This window comes from Siphateles boraxobius, unplaced genomic scaffold (genome assembly GCF_051911475.1).
Source record: "Siphateles boraxobius isolate OS27281-9 unplaced genomic scaffold, OSU_SipBor_1 20, whole genome shotgun sequence".
NCBI lineage: Eukaryota > Metazoa > Chordata > Actinopteri > Cypriniformes > Leuciscidae > Siphateles > Siphateles boraxobius.
In genome coordinates this window covers 20,587,438-20,613,815 of record NW_027508811.1, presented here as the reverse complement: position 1 = coordinate 20,613,815, position 26,378 = coordinate 20,587,438, and the positions used below count along the sequence as shown (strand labels likewise).

The following is a 26,378-nucleotide window of genomic DNA, read 5'->3' as shown; positions in this document are numbered from 1 at the left end:
CCCGATAGCTAGCTGCATTGACTCTGCCCTTGATAAAACACAGTGGACCAACACCAGCAGCTGACATGGCACCCCAGACCATCACTGACTGTGGGTACTTGACACTGGACTTCAGGCATTTTGGCATTTCCTTCTCCCCAGTCTTCCTCCAGACTCTGGCACCTTGATTTCCGAATGACATGCAAAATTTGCTTTCATCCGAAAAAAGTACTCTGGACCACTGAGCAACAGTCCAGTGCTGCTTCTCTGTAGCCCAGGTCAGGCGCTTCTGCTGCTGTTTCTGGTTCAAAAGTGGCTTGACCTGGGGAATGCGGCACCTGTAGCCCATTTCCTGCACACGCCTGTTCACGGTGGCTCTGGATGTTTCTACTCCAGACTCAGTCCACTGCTTCCGCAGGTCCCCCAAGGTCTGGAATCGGCCCTTCTCCACAATCTTCCTCAGGGTCCGGTCACCTCTTCTCGTTGTGCAGCGTTTTTTGCCACACTTTTTCCTTCCCACAGACTTCCCACTGAGGTGCCTTGATACAGCACTCTGGGAACAGCCTATTTGTTCAGAAATGTCTTTGTGTCTTACCCTCTTGGTTGAGGGTTTCAATGATGGCCTTCTGGACAGCAGTCAGGTCGGCAGTCTTACCCATGATTGCGGTTTTGAGTAATGAAACAGGCTGGGAGTTTTTAAAAGCCTCAGGAATCTTTTGCAGGTGTTTAGAGTTAATTAGTTGATTCAGATGATTAGGTTAATAGCTTGTTTAGAGATCCATTTCATGATATGCTAATTTTTTGAGATAGGAATTTTGGGTTTTCATGAGCTGTATGCCAAAATCATCAGTATTAAAACAATAAAAGACCTGAAATATTTCAGTTGGTGTGCAATGAATCTAAAATATATGAAAGTTTAATTTTTATCATTACATTATGGAAAATAATGAACTATCACAATATGCAAATTTTTGAGAAGGACCTGTATATATATGTATATGTATGTATATATATATATATATATATATATATATATATATATATATATATATATACACACACACACACATACTCGAATTTACAAGTCAAATTAAATATTTTATTACTGCAGAGAAGATAGATGCTGCCAGTGATAACCAGTGAATAATGCAGCAGGGGAGTGAAAAGGCATCAAAGCATATCAAAGCATAGCATTAATTAATAAAAAAATAAGACAAAATATATATGAAACATGAAATGCATGAGTCAAAAATAAAAGGGGAAAATAGCATTCAATTTAGAGATCAGTTTGATTTTATTTGACTTTGGAACCACTTGTATGTAAATAGTATATTTACATCGGCAGTATGAACAATAAAATAAATTTCTTATTTTGCATCATACTGATTTTCAAAAACCTTTTTGCACATACCACTCATTTCCACCCATTTTTCAGTCTACAAATTAACTAGCGTAACAGTATTTAGGTTTTGAACCTTCTAACAAATACAGAAGTCAAAAAAAAATACTAAGAAACAAAGTACAGGCCTTATAAGGGGAAGATAAATAATATATTCCATCCCTTTAAATTAGATTAAGCAGTAAATTAGTTTCCAGGGATAATTACATCATATCTTTAATCCATTCAGTCTTAGGTCACTTATGTGCACATGCACCATCTTTTATAAATTAATCTGAGAGCTTAAATTTAAAATCGCAAAACAAAACACAATCTGCAAGGTGTCTTTATACCTTTCTAAAAAATTCATCATATATCTACCACTTTAAAAATTCAAGTGTGCAAGTTTCCCCAAAATATCTCTGTGCAAACAGAAATAACATGCATCTTCCTGAGACTAGATCGACACGCCAAATAGGAAAATTATAGCTCTGAATATAGTGCAATTATACAATAGCATAAAATACTCGTTCAATAAAAACAAAAAACATGTGACTTTTTATATCGTACGGCATGATAATCCTAATTCATGAATATAGTTAAAGGCCTAAATGCCGTTACTATAATTAAGCATCCCCCAGGTAAGTTAGGGATAGTTCACCCAAAAATGAAAATTGTCATCATTTATTCCCTCTCATGTTGTTTTCAACATATATGAGATTTTTTGTCTTATGGATAAGAGCAGCGAGATTTTTTTTTTAATATCTCATTTTGTGTTCTACAGAATATAAAACTCATACAGGATAGGAACGACCAAATTTTCATTTCTGGGTGAACTATCCCTTTAAGGGACACAATGTGAAATAGGCAACTAGACACTGTCTGAGACACAGCACAGGAACTGTGCTTTGAGGTTAGACATGCTGGTCCCTCGCCATGACATGTTTAGGGTTAAGATGATGTATTCCCGGCCTTATGTGCCCTGTGAAACTATGCTTCCAGACTCACGCCACCAGTAAGCGTGCGAGTCTCATGCTGATCTACACTTCAGTGTAGGTGCTCTGCAATGAGAACAACTGCTGCCGCTCTCTCCATGTAAGGAATAAGCGATCATCCAGGCCACATCCTGAATGGATGACTGAGCTGTACCCTGATTCTGTCTGCACTGACCTCCATCTTTAGCCTTTCAGGTTCCAAGGTACTCTTTCACACATACAAACATTCACAAACACTATCATTAATCCAAGCCAGCTAACAGAGACGCCCACTGAACAGATATTTACTGTTAGCATACAATGCAAACACCAGCAATGTTGAACTGTTAAATATTATTTTAGCTATATTTTATTTATTAGGGATTTTTGAATGCTAAGGCCACAAATGAAAATGCGATGCTGAAATCAACCCAAGATAAAAGCTGAATAAACAACGCACATCAAAAACTATGAATCTAACTCTGCTACCGTCTTCAAGTCAGTGCAAAAACTTCTGCCCTGAATAAATCTCAAGTGCTGAAGATATACATCCCAATACTATTTCAGACCTTTGGTGTTTGACATAAAGCTGCAGTGCTCGAATGTGTATTTACATGTATCTAAATCAGAGGTGTCCAAAATCAGTCCTGGAGGGCCACTGTCCTGCAGAGTTTAGCTCTAGCCAGACTCAACACACCTGCCTGGAAGTTTCTAGCCTATAAGACCTAGATTAGCTGGTGGTCCAGGTGTGTTTAATTGGGGTTGGAGCTAAACTCTGGAGGACAGTGGCCCTCCAGGACTGAGTTTGGACATCCCTGATCTAAATGAAGCATAAAATCTGCAACAAACCTTCTTTGGTTACTGAATAAACATGAGAGAGATATCAATGTCTTCTGAGCAACATTCAACAAGCTCATGAAAATAGATAGTGAACTGAAAAAATAAATAAAAATGCAATTAAATCAAACTGAATGAGCAGTGGAATGATGGTGACAGGTGATGTAATGTGCAAAAGAGAGGAAATGACCTCAGATCTCAGGAAATGACATCACTGCCAGGGTGTAAATTTACGGTACTATTAAAGTAATTTTTTTTACAATCTTATAGCTGAAGTGTGCAATTTCGGTGCCACAAAAGTGACTGATAATTCCTCCCCAAACTCATGCTATTGGTTGTGCTGAGGCATTATGTACAGCCCAACAAGTCCGCTCATACAAACAGTTTTTTTGTGCCAGTAGTGGGGCAGAAATGACTCACTCCACCTTTAAGAGGGCTTTTTCGAGAACAAATGAACAAACATTCTTATCTTCCCATCTCGACGTTTGAGGGAAAAGTAAGATATCGTAGCCACCACCTTATTAAATAGTTCCACTTTGTACTACTTTGTTGCCCCTATTTAACTAAAGCTAGGAAACGAATCAATAAATCATGGGAACAAATTAGTACAACATCATTTACCCATAACAAGGGAACAAATGTTGGTAAATTTTTCTTAATTCATGGCCACAATTTCAGTACAGGGCTCCATACTAAATTACTTTTGCCTTCTAATAAATACATTTCCCTCAATTCATTGATTATACAATAGTCTTATTTGAACAAAGCAAAGTTTGCTCATATATATGAGGTCAGCACTGTTTTTAGCCTAACTCTGAATCTGAACATATTATTAGACCTGAAAAAGTTTCAATTGCTTCAGGATCTCTTCCATTTCCTACACTGTAAGTCTAGTTTTGGAGTTTAGCTGCCTGCTCCTTCTCGACCTTCTCCTTGGCTTTCTCCTTCTCCACCAATTTCTCCTCCTTCTGCAGCATCACCATGATCTCTGCAACCTGGCTGGTGGAGATATCGATGTCCTCCTTATCGATCAGCTCTACCACCTAGCATACACAGATTACACACACGCCAGATAGATGTCAAAGCCAAACTAAAAAGCTGATTCAACCAAACAGGAAAAGAAGGAAAATCAATGAGTGACCAAAGAAGCCCCATCTTGTTACCTTGAGGACATCATCAATGTCTATCTTGCCATCCTTGTTTTCGTCGAGTGCGTCTGCGATGCTGAGAAGCTTGTGTTCAGGAATACTCTGGATCTGCTTCATGACTGTAATGAGCTCGTTGATGCTTATCAGATTCTCCCTGTTGGACAAGAACACACTGCATACAGGAAACAGTTGCTTGATAACACAGCGGGTAAGATGGTGGAGGATGAAGTTCAATGATCAACCAATCGCATGCCAAGACAGCCGTGCAGGGTTCCCAGGAGAGACGCTTGCGAGTGCTTTTGGAGTTAATACTAATTGTAATTAGAAATTGATTCTCGAATCTTTGTGAATTTTTCACTAAATCATTCAAGCCTTATTTGTAGTTTCACAGAGGACTAAAATAAAGGCTTTAAAATAAGTGATCCGTGTTTTACCTGCAGCACTGAGAACAATGAACAAGAGGAAGTTTCAGAGAACAATCCTAATCTCACAGCTTATTAAATCCATAATAACCAGCATTAACGAAATAAACAGGACTAGTAAAAGAAATGACAAGCAAACCGATGATGGATTAAAATATTCAATCAAATTAAATCACACTTTAAACACCCTAAAATATTTAGTATTTGTGTTAAATAGGGATGCTCCGAAATTTCGGCGGCCGGAAATGATAGGCAAATAATGGCATTTTTGGTACTATGTAGTAGTATACTTGTTTCTGTTTGGAATAGCCTTACTGTACCGTAACACAGTGTGGTAACAGCTGTGCTTGTGCAACCCTGGTAAAATGACGCCACCCTCTTGTTCACTAATGCACTGCCTGCTATGCTTTGCTTAAATGCTCTGATAATATATAATGGATAATATCATGGATAATAGGTCAAAAAATAAATCTGTTAAATCTGATTCTGTTGCAAAGAACAGAATAAAGAATAATATATTGATATTTATTTTTAATATATTTTCTTTCAAATTTTAGTTACTTTAATAAAAGTGTGGATTTTATTTTATTTTTACTACTTTATCTATTTAGTATCATTACAATTATTGAATTTTCTTAAAAATTCTAATATTAATACAATTATACATAAAAAAAAAAGCACAAATTTTTTTTTTTTTTTCGTTCAAGTGCATCCAGAATTTTCATGTTTTGGACCAGAATTTTCATTTCGGTGCATCCCTAGTGTTAAATCTATATTTTTTCAAATTAATTCTTTGGATGAGGAAACGAAACAGAAGGCGAGAGGTCACTCCTGTGCTTACCTTGGCAAGTCACTATGTTTCTCAAAGAACAATCTAAAAAACAACAAAAAATGATTTTTATTTGGACTGGGAACCCTTTTTTTGGTTTGTGTTTACAACCTGTAAGATCATTCTCTTCCACCACCATTTTACTGTGTTGATTACAACTTCTCATCATGCATTACTGATGATGTAATGTAAATACTCCTGTGCGCTCACACAGAATCCAAAATTACCATTAAAAAATAAATTAATTAATTAATGAATTAATTAATTTTAAAACAAGAAATTGCCCAATTCAATGCTTTCAGCAAATCAAAGTCTCTTACCCAATTGGCGGTGTGGTGCTGCTGTCCATCTGTCCGTCTAACACCACCTTGTCCTTCTCCAGCTCAGTGATGATCTTATCCACTCTTCCAATCATGCGGTTGACTCGCTTTGACAGATGTTTACTTGCCTTAGACTCCTCCACCACTTTCTCCTGTCCCATCTTGGATAGCTCTCGCTTTATCTCCTCCAGGTCCTGTAGAGAGAAACAGTGGATCACACGTTTAAATGTTTAGGCAGAAATGAAAATGAACCGTTTGTTAATGATGATGGAAGACACACCTCGCTGTACTCCTGCACATCATCCTTTAGGTCCTCCAGCTCCTCTTTCTCTTTGGTGAGGAGATTCTTCTGCTCCTTCAGTTTGGTGCAGGCGTCATTCAGCGTGTCAATCTCCTCCTTAGTGATCTCCTCCCCCTGAAAAATGACACACAGTGTCTATAAACACTCACTCCTGTGAACACACACATTTACATACATGCACAGCAGTGTTGGGGAAACTTTGAATCAGTGATTAGACTTTTTAGGTGCAAATGGCAGAATTTGTATAAAGTCTATAACAAATACTTTTAGGGATGAAATGTATATAAAATGGATGGAAATTATTTGTAACTTTTTTATTTAATTAGCTAAAGTTATTTTTCAAAATAAAATAACTAAATAGTATCATTATCTATTCCAAAACCTTGCTTAAATCACTGTGGGTTCAGCTCCCTATAGTCACCAATATTCAAGCTACACGGTAGTTTAACTACTGTTAAGCGACCCTTAAAAAAGATTGCTTTATTAAATTATTATTTTATTAACTATTTGGCACTAAACCTATGAGGATTTTGATTAAATGGCATAGCACTAAATATACATTTAAAACAAAATTTATACACAATAATTAATCTAGATATATACAATAAACTGTATACAAAAGTTCTATATAACTGATTTTAATACATGATGATAAACAGCAGCATTTCATTTATGATATGAACTGTGCACAAACTGATGAATACCTACATGACGAAAACTCTCACTATTGCATTTATTCTTGCTGGAAACATTTGATTATGGCCTCAGCTTGCTTTGTTGTAAGACAACACAATAAAAATTTGTCAATCTACACTGCTGCTTGATGGCAATACACACCACTGTTTGGGGTTGGAGTCACTTTATATGATAATAAAATAATAACACTTAAAATAAGAATAATTCTTACTGACCCCACACTTTTTAATGGTAGTGTAACTTGTTATTGGAAAAGCAACCCTGGTTTGAAAACATTTGAACTACAGGTCACACTTTTTTTTTTAAAAAGTGTTGTTTAGTTTCTCCCCAACACTGATGCAGAGACATAAAGCGTTTTCTCTTTTATAAGAGGATCAGTCAGAGGAAAGGAAGGTCTTCCATTCAGCAAAAGTGATTACAGAAAGGTCACTAAAACCAACTGAAACACATCGTAAGGCTTATGTAGTGGGCCTCTGAGCCACATAAGACAAAAAACCATTAGGATTTACTGCATCTTACATATGCACTGTCCTACAGGCTCACACATACTCATAAAGGGACAGAGAATTGGAGTGAAGTGGAAAGGAGGACGCAGGCCTAACCACACAAGACTTCTGCTCTTTCAAATCACTGTATTCACAACAGAATGTGCATTTGATTCATTCATTTTTGTGCCTGTTATGCTATAAAGAACAAGCGTTACAAGCCTAACCCTAAACCAACAGTTCAGATTATGAAACTGTAAATGATGGAAAAGCACACAGTAAAGTGACTAGGAGAGCAGAGCATCAGTGTGGTGGTCTCCAGATGGGGAGTTCTGCATCTAACCTGAATGCGCAGATACCTCTGCCACTGCTCGAACTGGAGAAATAAACACGCAAAATAATACACAACACATAATAACAGAGAAAGAGCCATTCCTGTAACATGACAGCAAACAAACAACAAACACAGTCATAAGTAACACCAGAGAAGGTATGAAGGACGAATGCAGAGCTTAATGTCACCGTCAGAATTATTGTCAGCTTACATTACTCATATTATTTTATAATGCTTAACATTTCATTAATAAAGAACACTTCCATTCAAATGTTTGGGGCCAGTAAGATTGTTTTAATGTTTGGAACATAAAGTCAAAAATTGATCAAAAATACAGCCAAAAAAGTAATATTGTGAAATGTTTTTAATTTAAAATAACTGTTTAAATATTTTTGTGGAAAATGATATTTTTTTTCAGGATTCATTGATGAATTAAGTTAAAAAGAACAGCATTTGTAACATTTTAAATTACTTTACTGTCCCTTTTGAAAAATAAAATGCATCCTTGCTGAATTTGAATATTAATTTCTTTATAAAACAAAAATACTGACCCCCAAATTCTGCACATTTACTAAGTTCATCATCACATTGTGTTTTCAAGTAAATATTTTGGGTTTTGTTTCTTGTTAATAATGTTTAATAAAAGCTTTAACAACACATCTCCAAAGTTTAAGCAGATTTAAGAGAAGAAACTATCTTTGTGTCATTTTGTTACCTTAATACCCTCCAGCACTGGTGCAGTATCTCGTAGTGTTTCTGAATGGATGGCCACGTCTACGCTGGAAAGAGAATGTTCAGCATCCACCCGTCGTTTTGCTTCCAACTCCACCATCTCACCCTCCTGGAAACATATATAAACCTTTCATAAACATTTCAACTATATAACAGGTATCACTGCCAGACTGAAAGTGACTGTAATGACCTGTGCGGCCAGTTCCTTCACTTTCTCTGCAGCATCTGCCAGTCTCTCCAGCTCCCGCTCTCTGTTTTCCGCTCGGATCGCTGCCTCTTCCTGTAGCGTGGCCTCCAGCTTGGTCTTGTTATCCACTTTAGAAAAGTCCAGCTCTGCCACCTTCATCTGCGCTTCTTTAGCCTGTGAAAGCACACGTGACCAAACACACTAATTTCACCAGAAACATCTGAGGCCCTGACTGTATGTATGACTATATTTTTCATGAACCTAACCTATATTTAAGGCAAGAACTGTGTGCATACCATAATCTCTGGCAGGTTCTGTAGTGTGGTTTTAAGCTGGTCTGCAGGGGACAGTGTGTCTGGCAGGAACATGGCTCGGGACAGCAGCAGAAGAGATGTGGGGATGTGTTGATTGAGATGAAGCTCCAACCACTGTCATGATCAGAAATGTGAAATATATGATGAGAAGACGTATTACTGGGGAGTAATAATAACAGAGGGATGTGGAGCATGTGTTACCTGTTTAAGCTGCTCTCGAAGTCTCTCCTCCGTCACACCCAGAGCTCTCATCCCTCTCACACGACATGCTGACTGCAGCTCGTTCACATTCAGACTGTCCACTCCCTCATCTGCTATCAGCTGTCAAACACACACGTGCAAAGAAATCAGCTAGAGATATTCTAGCAAATACGATTGCTTATAATTGTTTTAATTTGCTCTGAACTCTTATACACCAAATACATAATGACACAAAAACCTAAGTACTTTAATGGTTTTGATTCCTTTTTGAAGTTTCACAAATGTGCCCACTATGAGTAGCTGTTGAAAAAACTCAAACTACTGTTTGATTTTTTTTTTTTAAAGAAATTAATACTTTTAAGCAGCAAGGATGCATTCAATTGATTGAAAGACACAGTTAAGACATTTATAATGAAACAAAAAGATTTGTTTGAAATAAATGCTTTACTTTTGACCTTTCTATTGATCAAATAATCATGAAAAAGATGTATCTCAGTTCCCACAAAAGTAGCACAACTGATTTCAACATTTATAATAATAGGAAGTGTTTCTTGAGCACCAATTCAGCATATTAGAATGATTTCTGAAGGATCATGTGACTCTGAAGACTGGAGTAATAATGCTAAAAATTCAGCTTTGCATCACATAAAATAAATCGCATTTTAAAATAATATTAAAAAACAAAAGTTATTTTAAATTGGAATAACATTTCACAATGTTACTGTTTTTACTGTATTTTTGATCGAATAAATGCAGCCTTGGTGAAATAGGAGACGTCTTTAAAAAGAAATTGGTAACACTTTATTTTAGGGTCCAATACTCACTATTGACTATTTGCTTAATCATGCATATTACTAGGATATTTGCTGTTTATTAGTACTTATAAAGCACATATTAATTCCTTATTCTGCATGACCACATTCTACATCCCTAATCCTATCCAATACCTAACTTAACAACTACCTTACAAACTATTATTGAACAGTAATTAAGAGTTTATTGAGGCAAAAGTCATAGCTACTAGTTAGTCAATAGCAAGAATTGGACATTAAACTAAAGTGAGACCAAAAATTTTTACCAACCTAAAATGTTCCCATTAAAAAAGTACAGTATAATCTAACACGGAGACTGGACAATTATTTCAATTGATTAGATGATCATTTACTTATCTGTAAAACTGACATACTGTAATTGATATAAATAATGATCACAATGAGAAAGTATTTGACCCATCTTGACACAACTTTGGCTGAGTAAGGACAGGTTCTAACCTTGTCGTCTGCACGGATGGCTCTGAGTTTCATGATAAGCTGGAAGCGCAAGAAATTGTTGGTTCCAATGGACTGCAGCTCCAGCAGCTTGCACAAGGCCACCAGCTGCGGCCGTGTCAGATTATCTAAGGTCAGTTCATCCTCAAACAGCTTAGAGAAACGTATGATCTGCTCATTACTGGGTCTCTCTCCAGAGTCACGAATCTGGGTGGGAATAGGAAGGGGAAGAGAAAGAGAGTTAGCAGCAAAAGAAGTTCTCATTCATAGCACTTATGACTATCGTCTCGTCTAAGAGCACTTTATAAGAATCACCACATGGGGGCAATACAGAGCTGAGTTTTGAATCACATGGAGAAGCAGCAGAGTTGTTTTTTAGGATAAGAGCTGAGCATGTGTGACCATCATCTACCTTCTGAAAGAAAGTGGAGAACTCCTCGGTTACATTGCCTTTAGCTGCTTTGTTTCTTAGGGCAATCTCCTCAATTGTATCCTGCAAGAACTTGGCCATCTCTAACTTCACTCTCAGCTCCTTTTTCAGTCTTTCCTCCTGCAAAAGCACACACACACACACACACACAGCATGAGAGCGAGATATTATATGATGTCACATAGGTTTGGCATAAGAGGCATGACTAAGACAGAAATACAATTAAGGTTTTTATGGATTAAAACTCAAAATGTCAGCATACCTTTATTGACTGAGTCTCAAAAGTGGAAGGCAACATGTTTGGGAAAAGCTTCACTGCAATAGGAAGCAGAAACTCCATAAATGGAACGATGATAAAGACCAAAAAGGGCAGAAGCCGGAAGACATCTGCACACGTCCTCAGGAACTGCAATTAACATAAGACAGCAGTGATGTTAGCAGATGGCTGCTTAAGTGATGAAACGTAGTTATTGATCAGTGGTGGTATGCCTAACGTCTAGACCTAATAGTGAAGTAAAAACCCTAATGGTGCTTTTAAAAATAATATAATATAAATCATTGTGTTAGAATACTTTTTAACATAAATGTAAAAAATGTAAATATATTTTATTTATGCTATTTTTTTATTATTTTTTTTAAATTTGTTTAAACATGACCTGGACATTTTTAGGTATGATTCACTCCTCCTGCATTTCACCAAAAAGTAAAACAAAATTGACAGCTCTAGAACTTCATATAAAACAAAACAGCAACAAAAAAAATTATAAAACGAAATATCAGGACAGATCATGATGATACCACCAGAAACCAACAAAGTCAGGACATCGGTGCATCCACTCCATATGTCATGAACTGACTTCCTGCATCATATCTAATAGTTGATGAAACATGATGAATTTAAAAAAAGAGAGGTCATATAACAAAGGAGCTTCAGCTTTATAAGAGGGGTCCCTGCTTTACTTATTCCACCTGTGTGTCAGCGGCCCTATAGGAAAGAATTTAAACCAGGCAGGCCTGAAAAGAGCTTTTGTGTTTAGCCCATTGACATGTATATCACCACAGACAGAGAGACAGAGAGCATGTGAGGGGGAAGAGAAGAGGAAAACAGGGAGGCCCGGAGTGTGAAATATTCAGGGAAAGAGTGAGTGAAGATGGAGAAAGGGAGTGAGGGCATTCCAAAGGAAGAGGCAGGGAGAGAGCAGGACAGAGGGCTTGGGAAGGGGGTAGATGACTGGCATCAAAAGCTAAAGGAACCCACGCTGTGCGAGGCCAGTTGTGAATAGGCAGGATTAAGGAAGAAGCAGGTCAGAAGAATAGCGAGAGTGAGGTGAGACAGATGCTAGCTGAGGCGGAGGCATTAGCATACCTCGCAATTCTAATGTTGACAGAGCTCAAAATATAAAGAAAACTTCAGTAAGCTCTTGATAACAACGAACCATGACTACCTAAACATGAGTATTACACTAGCTGTGGATGTTTTAAGATCAAATGCTGTAGAAAAAATATCTACCAATGCTTTAGGAATGTGATAATATGATTTTTGCTTGTTTTAAGTTAGTAGATTTTTGGAAAAAAATGTGAAAGGTGCTTGCCCGTGCAAAAGCTTGATGGTTTAACATTTATAGCCATAAATAATAGCATTTTAATTTTACATTTGTACTGTAAAATAATAATGATGGTTTCATAAATACTCATTTAAATTTTTTATTTCATTATTACATATCAAGTATACAACAGGAATGTTTAACATTTTGATTAATATTTTAATTTAGTCGTATTAGCAGTTGTACTTGTAGTAATAATAATACATCCATTTTACAGTGCAATTATTATTATTATTATAGCCCTACAAACAGCAAATCTGGAGCTTTAAAAACAACAACAAAAACACTTATGTTACAAAGTATAAGCAATAATAGTGATACTTTCGTTAAAATGGCCCCTTTAAAATGAGCTTGCAGCAAATGATTTTTTAAAACGTTTTCCAGAACACTACATTTTTGTACCTGGTGTTTCTATCTCTGTAGCTTCATAACCATCACCAAAACCAAACATAACTCTTCGATAATATTGCCATGGCTATGGAGAAATGATAGGAGTAATGTAATGGATAATGTTGGGCATTAATATCCTAGCAACCCAAAGATAGATTGTTTGTTCGGAGAGAATGAGAAACATTTCCAGTACGTAGTGACTTATGCAATAAAGGCTTCATACGGTTATAGATAGTCACTAGAGTGTCAATTTACAACAGGCCGAGTCATGAGACGGTCTGAGAATTTGAGGCTGGGAAGGTATTAGCACTGTGCTAACAGAGACGACGTGTAATAAAACATGTGATGGCTACAATCAGCTGTGTGCTTGAAAACTCAAATACAATACAAAAGAGCAGTAACATGGCCATTCAGAAATCATAATATACTGATTCAGTGCTCAAGAAACATTTATTATTATTATCAATGTTAAAAACGGTTGTGCCGCTAAATATTTTTGGGGAAACTGTGATCATTTTCTATGATGAATGGAAGTTTAAAATAACAGCATTTATTTGAAATAGTAATCTTCCATAACATTATAAATGCCTTTAGGGTACATTCTGAATAATTTAATCAGTCCTTGCTGAATTAAAGTATAAATTCCTATATCAAAAATAAATAAATAAATAAATGAAAATGGAACTGGCCCCAAACATTTGAATCAAATTGACCCAGCAGTATAGACTATATTGATTTTTTTCTTAAAATGTGAGCTTCTCTGCTTGCCCATGTTGCCAAGACTAATATGGTGATCTGAGTAGTTTCTCACTGGCCCATGTCAAAGTCCTTAATAGGCTTATTTTTTCACCTATTTTATTGTGCCAGGTTGAAATTTTGATAGTTTAATAAAGGTAATAGCACCTAATGAACATAAAGCTAATGCACATGGGCCTCAACTAACCTCACTTTTACTTCTGTCCTAAGGACAACATATCTCAGGGGGGCATCGCTTTACTGGAGTCAGCCTGGGCAAGTGGCCTATTAGGTGCCAAAGTGAGCTGTATCGATCTATCAATCATTAAACTACTCAGAAATGGAGAGACGAAGAGTAGGAAGAACATTAATCAGATTGAAGGAGGTCATGATAGAAAACCACACCTGTCTTATGTAACTATCTTATGTCATTTTCTTTTAATAAGTTAAAATAACAAAAGTAGAGCTCTTCAAATCAGCACCTAACAAGTAACAACTAGAGGGCGTCTGCAGGTTTTAATAAAATTATGGTTGAATTTTTTTAATGGATGGATGGTTGAAATTTTGGATAAAATAATTTTTTAGATGGATGGATGGTTAACATTTTTGGATGGATGTTTGCATTTTTTTAATGAGTGGACGGAATTAAATATATTTATCACAAAATCTAAATATTATTTAGTTTTGTTCAAAAGTGTTGTTAAATTGGACCCAAAAGCATCATCTTATAGGGATAGTTCACGCAAAAATAAAAATTCTGTCATCATTTACTCACCCATATGTCGTTCCAAAACCATAAGACTATCATTTATCTTCGGAACACAAATTAAGAAATTTTTGATCAAATCTGATTAAAAAAAACGTTCTGTCCCTCCATTGACAGCTACGCAACTACAACTTTGACACTTCAAAAAGTTCATAAAGAGATCGTTAAACTAATCCATATGAATTGAGCAGTTTAGTCCACATTTTCTGAAGAGACTATCGCTTTATATGATTAACAGATTGAAATTAGGCTTTTATTCACATACAAACATTGATCAGTGAACATAGAAGCTCAACCAAACCTGCTTGAAGCACGAGAACTTTTCTTGGAACGAGAACGAGTTTCTTGCTAAAGCTCAAACGTGCTGCATAACATGAGAATGAACCTAAATGGTTCTTGCACATCAAGTGAACATGCTTGAGCTTCCGTTTACCACAACTGATGTGTGCGTTGATGTTTATATACGAATAAAAGCCTAAATTAAATCTGTTCAGAGTATTAAGCGATTATCTCTTTCATGACAATTTGGGCATGTAAAATATGAATTAGTTTTACATTCTCTTCATTAACTTTTTGAATGGAAGCTGTCAATGGAAGGAAAAGTCTTACAGGTTTGGAAAGACATGAGGGTGAGTACATTTTTTCTTTTTGGCCGAACTAACCCTTTAAAAGGTTCAGGAATCCCAGTAGTAATGTGTGCTGGTTAGAATGTATTCAGTTTCCACTTGCCTTTCGACTTACAGAGTAATCTCTATTGACTTTTCCCTGAAGACTCAGCAGGGCACTAATTTAAATCATTAAGCTATAGAAGAGATCCAGGCAGGCTTTATAGGACTGGGATTAAACTACGGAAGAATTCTAACCTTCAACTCCAAATCCTACTATATACGACTTAATTACATTAAACTGGGTTAAAACCACAGGGCAATGACAGACAAACAAACCATTTAAATTACACTATGAAAAACTACATAAGCACTGACAGGTCAAAGACAGTTATGCGTACAAGCGTTACTCAAGCCCAGGGTGGTACAATATGAGTTTCCTTGTATTTTCTATTAAATAATTACAGACCCAAATTTGAACCCATTCATATGTGTGGAGGAAGTTTCATCGCAAATACTAGCATTTCGTAAATCAGTACTGCAGTTATGGACCAAAGTGTCTGATATCTACTTTCAAATTACCACACTCAAGCACTTGACAATCATGCTGTCATGAACTCTTTCTTAAAGATATTTGAGCAGAGTTGAACTTTGTCTAATGTTCCAATCTGATTGGCTAGCTGCTACGCAACTTCCAGGAGTCAGGGTACAGTTATTATCTAATACATATTGGCACGGAGTGAGACTGATTGGGAAGGTGCAATCCTATCAACTCAGTCATCCAATGGCTATCTTTCAGACACTCTAGACAGGGTTTTTCCACTTTTTGATGCCAAGGACACCCGAAAATAAGGATTCCTTTGTGGAAGACCCTACTCCTAAAATATGAAAGTTAACTATAAATAACAAAAATAGCAGATAGAACAATAGTTTACGTGATATAAATACAAAATAAATGTAAAAAAAAAAAATAACAATAATCTAATTATTTTTTAATGATTTTATTTATTTATACAATTTTCATTATTTTGTCTTTCTCTGTTTTATTAAAAGTTCTCTATTTCTGTTTTTTCTGAATTATTTTTGAAGTTTTTTGAACTTTTCTTTTAATTGAAATTTTATTTCTGTGAATTGATGCTACTAAATTACACACTAGAATCAGTGGCAACCCCTTTAAAAAGCCTTTGAGGTGTCAGCCATGTTTCATTTTGTATACCTGTCTCCTCTCCCGGCGTGACAGAATGTGTCCGTTCAGCACCCTCCAGAGCATCCGCACAGAGATGGTTGTGTCTATCCACAATAAACGGAACCCATGATAATAGTGCTTCACTTCATCAATCACACGTTGACGTATTGTCCGTCGCACAGGTTCTGCATCCACTGTCGGACTGTACACCGGTCCTCCCTCTTCAAGCTTTTTATTGCGATCTTTCAGTGTACGCAAAGAACGCTCTACCTTTGAATCATCATGGAGACGGCCTGTAGTATGTACCCACCGCACTGGGGTATTTTGTGGCCAGGCTAGCGTTCTGGGATGTGTGGAGTGGGTGTGCACAGACAGGGCAGGGTCAGGTACGAAGATGGCGCAGTAAAGGCGAGGTGACCTGGACAAGCGCTGCTGAAATGCTGATGAATTGTCAAGGTACAGGCCAGATGAGGCATGAGGCCACATGCTGCCTCCAAGAACACCATGACTGCTGAAAACAGACATCATTCATCAGTCAATACAATCTTTTAATAAAGTCCTAGTTTGAAAGAATCAAAAAGAAAACAGTACAACATATGTATTATTGATTGAATACAATAAAAGAGTTCAATAAACAATTTTAAAGTTACTTTTAGACACAATATTTTAAGTTTTTGATTTATTTTGTCAATGAAATTTCCAAACGACACTGTTTTATGTATCCTTGAAACACAAAGTAATGCTTCGTTACTGAATGAATCCACATATCCATAGTTGGGGACATTTAATTTTACATTTAACAATACTAATACAACATTATTTTCCTGTTATCTCTGTAAAGCTGCTTTGAAACAATCTGTATTGTAAAAAGCGCTATATAAATAAAGGTGACTTGACTTGACTTGACATTTCGAACAAATCAGTTCATTGAATGATTCAGTGACTGAATGAATCAGCCATTTGAACTACCGGTAATCGTTTGAATGAATTACTCAATTACTTGACTTGCCGCCACCTCCAAGAGGATTAAGTTTCTTATTTAAAGTATCTTTTTTTTTTTAAAAATCATTACATAATTATTATTTTTTAAATTACATGCTCATTATAGAAAGGTGTATTCAATCCGTTGTATGTAAAAAAATAACTTTTTAATGTATTTCTTCAAAAATAGATTGGGACAAAATTGTGCATAATGTTATTGACCCTAATGTTCAGTTCCATTTACCTGTTTGTGGCTAACCGCAGTGCGGTGCAGTTAAAGCATACGCCTTCTGACAACTTTCCTGAAAGAGAGTCAGAGACAAGAAAAAACATCAGATATCATAACTATATCACACAGTAAAAATATGAGACTACTATAAATAAGGATGGGCCCACAAAGTAATGTTACATAGCTCCAAGAACACCATGCCCAAACATCTGAAGGTACAAACCAGTGTCCTAAGCTTGCTCTTGTAATATATATGGGTGTTTATACATGGTAAGATGATATGATAACATAAGTGGGTCATAATGAGTGCTAGAGGCTACATGTCAGCACAGGATCATGGAAAAGGACAGAGTAAATACTTGAACTACAGCCACTTCTGCAAGCAGAGCCAGGGAAACAAATTGCTCTGCCAATCAAAAGGACACACAAATGAAGGTGTGTAAGATCCCAGGCGTGATTGTTTCAGAAAAAGAGCAATGGAGGCACTTTAATATGCAAAATACTTTCAACTTTACATCAACAACCCTTAATTTAGGGGTTTTCAAACTTTTTAATTCCAGGAACCAAAAAACTTGAGATTTCAAAATATTTTCTTGATATTTAAGAAAATGTTATAAAGACAACAAAATTGCATTTAAGTGTTTCTGAAATTTAATAACTGGCATTGTGCTAAAGCAAATTATCTTTTTTATAAAGTTAAGAGCGTAGCCTATCTGTAATCTATGAAAATAAAACTGTTTACAAAACTATATGCATATTTGTTGTTTACCCTCACTGTTATAAACTACATCTTTAGACAGATTTTAAAAAACTGCAATTGATCAATTGATCTTTTTTTTTAAAGCAGAATTAAATTTATTTTAAATATATATCTTAAATCTAATCTTAACACACATTAACTTTGACGGCCCTAAAATACATTCTGTAAAAAATAAAATCTCTCAAATATTTTTGACGACCCCCTGAAACCCACTGGCTTTATTAATTCCTAAAAAGCTCAGATTTTTACTCTTCAATCTTCATTGATCTAATGTTGTTATGCTATGGAATGTGCAGTAACAAAATACATTACTTGGTTTTGCTGTCAAGTTGTAAGAGCACCAGCCTATGCTTGCATATGACTCATTTAAAATTATTTTATCCAGCTATTGAAAACAACATCTCAATACAGGTTACATGTATTGAGGATACAGACCTCACAAAAACACTGCATTTTTTCATTGGATGGATGCTTATGTTATACAGTACAGTTAAATAAGACCACACAATCAGCTGTTCAAGAGTAGCATTTCACAAGCACTCTCGACATCTGTGACAAACTCAGATACGTGAGCAGACAGAAGTAATGTCTAACTCAAGATAAAGTTAGTAACAGCTCTTCAGCAGGAGAAAAGAGGGTAAAGTCTGAATATCCAATACGAGGAAACCACAGAACTTGAAGTGAAGGGAATTGCATTGTGGAAGTGGATTGCTAGAAACCACTACAAAATCCATATGCTAAAGTGCTATATTTTTTGTTGATAGTTAAATCTATAGTCATCAAATATCTCATTATTTAACCCACTGTTACTTTTTAGGAAACCCATTTTCTGTTGAAAGCATGTGTTCACCTGAGAAACAGACATTCCTGTATCAAAACTCGGATGTCCCAGATGAGTTATCAGATCAAGATTACATTTCAACCTAATCAACTTTTATTATACCAAGAGATCAGAATGACATATGTCTATTCAAAGACCTAAACCTGATAAAGTTCCTGCTTATTTTGTCATTACCATAAAACACTTTATCCGATCCCAGAGATATTGGGTTGTGTTTTCCGAACAGTTTTTTAGCCAGGTGTGTTGCGCTAGTTCTGATGTGAGTGATGCAAAACGGCATTAGTTCTTACATGACTCCAAGAGTCATGTGTAAAGTTTAAATATGTGGAAGTGAGATTTGATAGATCTAACATTCTTGGATGAACCTCTTTAAAAAAGAAAAGTGAAGGAGTGGACTATAACTGCAGGATGTCCTTCTACTTACTGTAAATATAGCTTCAGGAAACTCCCTTATCTGGAGTAAGCCAGTAAAGCTATTCTCACCCATTCTGTCTGTATCCCACACATGCATAAGTATACATTTCCCTTTCCCTGAAATACAGCAATTTATCAAATCTGACTTCCTCCTGAACCATTTCCCTCATGCAATCTCTACTACATATACTTAACAGTCTCATGATTCTCTGACTTATCCAATCAGAGACAAAGGAGGAGGCCAGACTCCATAATTAATCCATTCTCATCCCACTTACCTTTAGTACTATGGCATGGGACCTTTGTTCCAAAGCCCAGGTGAGGCCTAATCTTGGTCTTGCTTGCCATAATGTTTGTTGCACGTGTAGCACCCTTGGTCATGTTCCCATGGCGCAGCCTAATCCTATTGAAGCCAGGATGTTCACATTGAAGAATAAATGCTTTCGGTCTACTTTCTCTCTCTATTTTTAGCTCTATAGGATTTCTGGCCTCACATCTCAAGGTCAGTCAACTTCTGGCTGAGGGCCTGCGATCTCTATCCGCTCGTAAGTCTTCTTGTATTTGCATGTAGACAACTAAGTTCTCTGAATAGTATGCTCTTAAAGATGAAGGTTTCAAAACAGAGCTTTCAAACTGAGGCCATAAAAGAACAGTTCTTAAAATATTTTTTTTCTTGAAGTGAAGAACATTTTAATAATCTAAAGAACACTTTTTCCACTATAAAGAACCTTTTGTGCAGTAGAAAGTTTACACTAATGTTTAAAGGGTAAGTTCGGCGTTTTACAAGTAAAGTCCTGTTTTAAGATCGTTTCTGATTAAATCGAACGGTAAAGATTAAAATTTGGACACATGCTGCTCTCCCGAGAATTTTATGTTTTTGTGTTAGCACCCCCCCCAACTATCCAATGGTTTCATAGGGGGACTGGAACAATCATTCATTTAAACGCATTAAACTTTAGTTTACAAAGACATGAAACTCACCGAGTGGTCTGGGGTGTTCACTGATATGCTCGCGCAAAAATCGCTGCAAAAAATTCTTTCCAACAGGTTTTATCGTAGTTTTTGGAAGAATGTCCAGTTGTGAGACGTTGGAAAAATAGGTCCAAAGTTTTACAACGAACGGTAAAACACCTGTTGGAATGCATCTTTTGCAACGATTTTTGCGTGAGCATATAAGTGAACACCCCAGACCACTCGGTGAGTTTCATGTCTTTGTAAACTAAAGTTTAATGCGTTTATACGAATGATTGTTCCAGGGCCCCTATGAAACCATTGTATGGGGGGGGTGCTAACACAAAAACCTAAAATTCTCAGGACAGCAGCATGTGTCCAGATTTTAATCTTAACCGTTCGATTTAATCAGAAACAATCTTAAAACAGGGCTTTACTTGTAAAACGCTGAACTTACCCTTTAAGGTTATTCATGGAACCATATATGCTATAAAGAACCTTTATTTATAAGAGTGTAGAATAGAATAGAACAGAATAGAATATAGTCAAAGAATCAAGGGACTGTAAATTTAAAATCAAACACGGCCTGCATATAATGATGACATGTTGAAGGAACCTGAACTTGGAGAGCTGTAATGCTCATGGGTGTTGACTAAAGCCTGGAACACACCAAACCGACACCGACAAACTAGCGCTGATGAAAGCCGACTGTGTTGTCGCCTCGCGTCGGGGGAAAAAGCTGCACTTGAACACACCGAGAGAACTACAGCCTACTGTCAGCTAGCATGCGTGTTCTGTGCCTGCGTGTAAATGAGACAACTGTCTATTTCTGCAGATATATGCGTCTATATTCGTCATTCAAAAAGGGAAATCGACGCTGCAGGGCAGGCTGCAGATACACGTCACATACCGTAAACAAAGCAGTGTGTGCTTACCGTTTTGAATATCAATCCTGCTAAACACTTCCTTTATTCCACTCCGCTCATGTTAATATTGAAATATTTGTCAAGGAACACTTAGGTAAGATGATGTAACATAAGAACAGCCTTCTATCTGTAGCGTTTTTACTTCTTTGCTCGCCGTTTTGCTAATATTCTTGTGCACTGACTCGTTCACTAAGCTGAACAGCCAATCAGAGTTCCCTCTTTCACCGACGGCCCGATGCCGATTCGACATGTCGAATCGGCCGAAACAAAGCCGACGAGGACCAATTTCAGCCGACGGTCCGGAACACACCGAGAAAACGCACAAAAATTGCCCGGCGGCCGACCGTCGGCTTGGTGTGTTCCAGGCTTAAGGGTGGAGAAACTAAACGAACACAACTTTGTGGTCACAAATCTTCCTTTCTGTTATAGGTATGCTATAGAAACTACATAAGCACAACAGATCCATGAGTTTTGTGAGAAAGTTGTGAGAACCCTGTATGAGAGTGTGATAAAACAGCTAGAGTGGAGGGTATACCAAGTCCTACAGATATACTTCATTTATGTCTGGGAACAAGTGCATAAACATAATCTCTATGCAAATGAACAAACTTACAGTGATGGTTGTTTTAGTCCATTGATTCCCTGAACCTATAAATAACAGGACAGTCAACTCATTCAACAGAAGCCCACAAACTCTGCAGACTGCTGTTCACATCGGGTGTCCTTCTCTCTCGTGTTTGTTGTGTGTGACAAGTCACAGTCTGTGCTGGAACATTTAAACAGCTTGGTAGAAGCCTGTGGATTGAGCTAGTGTCCTGATAAGAAAACCCCACTTCTGGCAAGACACAATGTAGGTTAAGACTTCATTGCAAATGTATCTCTGAGTTAACTCTGCTTTGAAAACACTGAACAAACATGAACAAAATATTAAAACTTTTCAGCCAATTTTAATATTTTTTAATTTGGTTACTAATCAGTGTTGTCATGCTTATTGGCAGGTTGAGCTTCTTTTTTTTTTTTTATGATAATCATTATCAATCCAATGGCTCAATGTAATGAAAGCTATTTAGCATTTGTTTACCTAACAATGCACATCCAGATCAGACCCCTACTTTAAAGGCTGTCATGCAAAGCTGTTAATCATTTGTCAGACCACACTGCTGCAGGCTAGTTAATACAAAAAGTCCACACATGGGAGTTACTGAGGTTTCTCAGGAAGCACTTCAAGTATGTTTCGAAATCAATTACAGATTGTGGCAGCAATTCTGCGGTTGGGAAAATAAGCAAAAGAGCATTAGCTTTATTTCATTTAGACAAGGTATAATTCTGAAGCCAATTGCTTCCGCTGCAAGGCTTAGAGGTTTGTGGTTTATTGCCATTTAATTGTACTGTACAATTTCCATCATTAATTTAAAGAAAACTGTGAACAGTATGACGGAATTTTTAAATTGAATCTAAATTAGATGCATGCATTTATCAAGGTTACATTGAACATTTTTTAATATGCTTTGATTTGTAATTTGTAATGATTAAAAGTATTATTATTGGTTATATCGAGACAAATGTCTAATCACGGAAATTATAAATGATGGATTATGAAACCTGAAGTGTTACTAAATAAAAAGTTTTGCAATTTGGTTCAACCACATAAAAAAAAAACAGATTGTATTCTTCCGATTCACTATTAGAGTGTTTAGGTCACTGTGGAAAGAAACATAGCATTATTTCCCTGAAACTAGTGATGGTTTCTTTGTGTGTGTGTGTGTGTTTTAACCAAATTTATTTCTTATGGACTGACTTATATTCTTCGTTCACTGACACCTCTCCATTTTGAAGCGTGTCTTTAAAACATAAGAATCTGTTACCAAGTAGATATAACTGCAGGCCAGAGAGCTCCAAAAAGGAAGGAGAACTCAAAAAAGAGCAGAGGAACTACAAAAGGAGGAGGGACAGTAAGTAATAGGGGTATGGCAAAACAATCTTGGCAGCTCATATTTATTTCACGTTTTCCCAAATTGGTGGTGAATTTGCACGATCCCATTTGTATGCTTTCATATGATCTGCTAACGCCCCACTGACGGCTAGGTTTAGGAGTGGACCTTTTTTTTCTAAAAATGTTTAGTTTTAAATCGAAATCACATCGTAGAAATTCATAAAGATAACTGTTGTTTTCTCATGAGACCGTGTTGGGTAGGGTGACTCTATAACCCCTTTCACATACAGTCTTTACTGGTAAATTATCATTTAGAAATCATGAGTGAACAGGACCTTTTCAAAGATGCAGGTAAACCTGTTCTGGCCATTTTCCTGAAAGAAAGTGAAGTTGTAACATTACCAGTTAATTACCCATATAGGCCTAATGCTGTGTGTGAACTAAGAATAGAATCACAGGTATGAGCATGTACGAGGTCAGAACGCGCTAAAATAAGAAGTTTGCTTTGGGCCAATCATAAAGCTCTGTCTGAGCTGTTTACAGTAAGCTTCACTGCTAATAATTGTTTAATTTGTCTTAAATCCGAGACCCTGCCTTCTTTTCAATTCATCAGCACAGTTCTGCAGTTGCTATTGCGTACTACAGTAACTGTAGTACTATAACTATTGTGTCTCATGTCTTACGAGAAAAACACATTCTGTATTATCATCTTCATCTGCCAGATTTGAGTAAAAAAAAAAGGTAAAAAACAATGTTTTCAAATTGAACAAATAGTGAAACCAAAGCACTTCTCCTCATCCAAATGGATGAAGAAAACAACACAGCATTTAAAAGTAATTTCAAAGATATGACATCTAAGAGTCTACCGGTATTTTGATACTGATATGTGAATGGTATCTTACCTGTAAAAAGATGTTGCCTGTGAACAACGCATTTGTGTATATATTGGTAAAAGTCAATATGGTAGTTCTATACACGCTAATTTAGGGGCTAATGACTCACTAATATGATATTATCACATTGTTATGCCTGGCCCACTGATTTTTTCTGTGAACAGAATGAATTAAAAAGATTGAATCAAAATGTTCCCACCAATTTTAGTAACCATTGACCAGTGCAATCAATGTATAGGCCTAAGATAGTATTGTCAAGCTAATGGACCGATGTCATTATATTGTTTATATGAAAGATGCTTTACTCTGACAGGTCTATAATAAGGAAGCAGTCATTGCTGTCTGCGCCAAACGGAAAAGCAGTCTGTCCTCAAATAACCTCCAGGAGGCCACACAACAAGGCTACAAGCTCCTGTTCTCCAGCAGCCTGAGAACAATGTATGGCTCTAAAATTATATACAACTGCATTATACACATAAATTACGACGATATAAAACACGTTTATAAGCATTAAATATATGTATTCTTTCTGTTGATCGCATTGACGTTCTAAGACAGGAGCGTCCGAATGGCTACACCTGCAAATAACATACTGATGATCAATACTATAATTCAGTCTCTAACTTAAAAAAAGGCGCTCCGCTCGATAATAAAACCAAACTCAAACGTTTCTTCAAAAGTGTGGAAACGACTCGCATGTAAACCATAACAATGAGCAGACAAACCAACCACCGGTCAACAACGGTTCCAGCACTGTTATTTTCCAGAAATGTACAGTAACAGAGCATGAACACAGAAAAGCGCAAGCACGTGTGACACAGACACATACGCACTAGGTTACAGTGAGCCTCCATTATCTGTGCCTGTACAACCAGTATACTGGACGCATCCCATGAAAACGTTTAGGTTGGAGGGTTCTCGGTGATTATGACTGATTTAATCTGTGAGGCTAGTTTAGCTGGTTAGCTATTCACTTAAGCCTCTCACTTCACCAGTCGTTCAATAATCGTATGTGCCAGGTTTGAAAGCTAAGTGGCTAACTTAGGTCGTGAACTTTCTGACTTCAATGTTAGGATGGAAATCTTTTCATACATTATATTTGCCGTGTACGTGAAATGGCTGGAAATATCAGCAATGAATAACAGTAAATAAATCAGGAGAATGTTAGTCACGAGGCGTATATAAATAAAACAAAACTGTTTAGGCTTACGTTACTGTCTGTAAGCCTGTTACGTTATCACTTCGGCGTGACGCAGATTTGACAGTTTACAAGGCTCGCTGCGTTTTTCAAAATAAAAAGGCAGATAGAATTAGTTATCCATTCAAATCGTCGTGTTCAAAACAATATAACTAACCACTTACTGGTCTCTCTCATGTATTAAAAAAACTGTATTACCTTTTCTGAATTCGTTCTTTAATGACCTAGATGTTTTCATCAACGGAGTCCGAGACCTGGTGAGCAAAATCGATGCCATTCTGTTTCTGTCTGTATGGATGGATGAAAAGGCGCTGAGTGGACGTACAGAGATAATACGATGACGGTTTATGAACTATCCACAGAAGTCATAGTCCCAAGCTCTTGGCTCATGTCCTTGTGTCCTCCTCGGTGATTCAAGCGATGAGTTTGCAAGCGCTGGCTCGGCATTTGCTTCCGTGTTCCTGTGGCTCGAGCTCGGCCAGCAGGGGGCGTGTTGCAGTTGCTGTCTATGAAGGTGGTGACAGGAGGACTGACCGAGAAGAAACGATGAAGCAAGCGCTGCGAGCCTGGAAGAATAGGCTCATAAAACTCAAAATGAAATGACCAACTATGCATGTTGTTTAGAGTTCAGATATTTGGGGAAATTATATAGCTTTATTTTAACGTTAATCCTAACTGTTAAGCACTGCCAATGTTGTGTTAAGCACTGCCATTGCTGTGTACAAGCAATGCAGCTTGTTTCAAGTATGTTAAAATATACAGATTTTTTTTACAAACAAAAACGCTTGCTAAATATTAATAAACAGAAATGGGTATATATAATGCTTTTTGAAGCGGCAATCATTTAATGGTTTGTGAACCCTGCCCAATGAGGTCTATATGATACGGGCCTTGGCTGTTGCCAGATCTCACTAGAAAATAAGAAAACTGGCCTGATAAAATACGCTCCAAATACATGACTTACCTAATTAACATGAGTATTAAAAAAAACAATAATTTCAAAGCGAATCATTGTGTGCTTCATTGTTTTATTGTAGCATAAATGTACATGAAACATTGCATTTGCTGTAATGGAAGTATCTTGCCCATAATTCTAATTCTAAAAATGAATTCAATGTTTCAAATACAACA

At 36.7% G+C, this 26,378-nt stretch overlaps 1 protein-coding gene across 10 annotated transcripts; it reads right to left on the bottom strand.

Moving 5' to 3' along the window:
• Positions 1 to 1,249: 1,249 nt before the first annotated feature.
• Positions 1,250 to 25,791, bottom strand: letm1 (leucine zipper-EF-hand containing transmembrane protein 1). 10 transcript variants are annotated; one of them, XM_077237413.1, is made up of 17 exons: positions 25,446 to 25,677; positions 17,347 to 17,404; positions 16,152 to 16,632; positions 11,098 to 11,241; positions 10,818 to 10,955; positions 10,409 to 10,612; positions 9,138 to 9,257; positions 8,919 to 9,050; positions 8,626 to 8,796; positions 8,419 to 8,544; positions 7,713 to 7,745; positions 6,168 to 6,302; positions 5,888 to 6,081; positions 5,580 to 5,612; positions 4,332 to 4,470; positions 3,143 to 4,211; positions 1,250 to 2,978 (listed from the first exon to the last, which is right to left on the bottom strand). In XM_077237413.1, the coding sequence occupies exons 1-16, from the start codon at positions 25,522 to 25,524 to the stop codon at positions 4,059 to 4,061; spliced, it is 2,340 nt and encodes a 779-aa protein (XP_077093528.1). In that variant the 5' UTR covers positions 25,525 to 25,677; the 3' UTR covers positions 1,250 to 2,978; positions 3,143 to 4,058. The 10 variants fall into 10 exon arrangements, with proteins under 10 accessions (XP_077093528.1, XP_077093531.1, XP_077093532.1 ...); XM_077237416.1 differs by lacking the exon at positions 7,713 to 7,745 and having other exon boundaries at positions 25,446 to 25,717; XM_077237417.1 differs by lacking the exons at positions 5,580 to 5,612; positions 7,713 to 7,745 and having other exon boundaries at positions 25,446 to 25,791.
• Between the last annotated feature and the right edge of the window lie 587 nt (positions 25,792 to 26,378).

Coding starts and splice junctions, on each gene's coding strand:
- letm1 (XM_077237413.1), bottom strand. CDS start 25,524: ATGGCATCGATTTTGCTCACCAGGTCTCGGACTCCGTTGATGAAAACA. Junction 9,258..10,408: donor CCATCCGTGCAGACGACAAG/GTTAGAACCTGT, acceptor TGTGTTTGACAG/CTGATAGCAGATGAGGGAGT. Junction 4,471..5,579: donor AAACATAGTGACTTGCCAAG/GTAAGCACAGGA, acceptor CTTGTCCAACAG/GGAGAATCTGATAAGCATCA.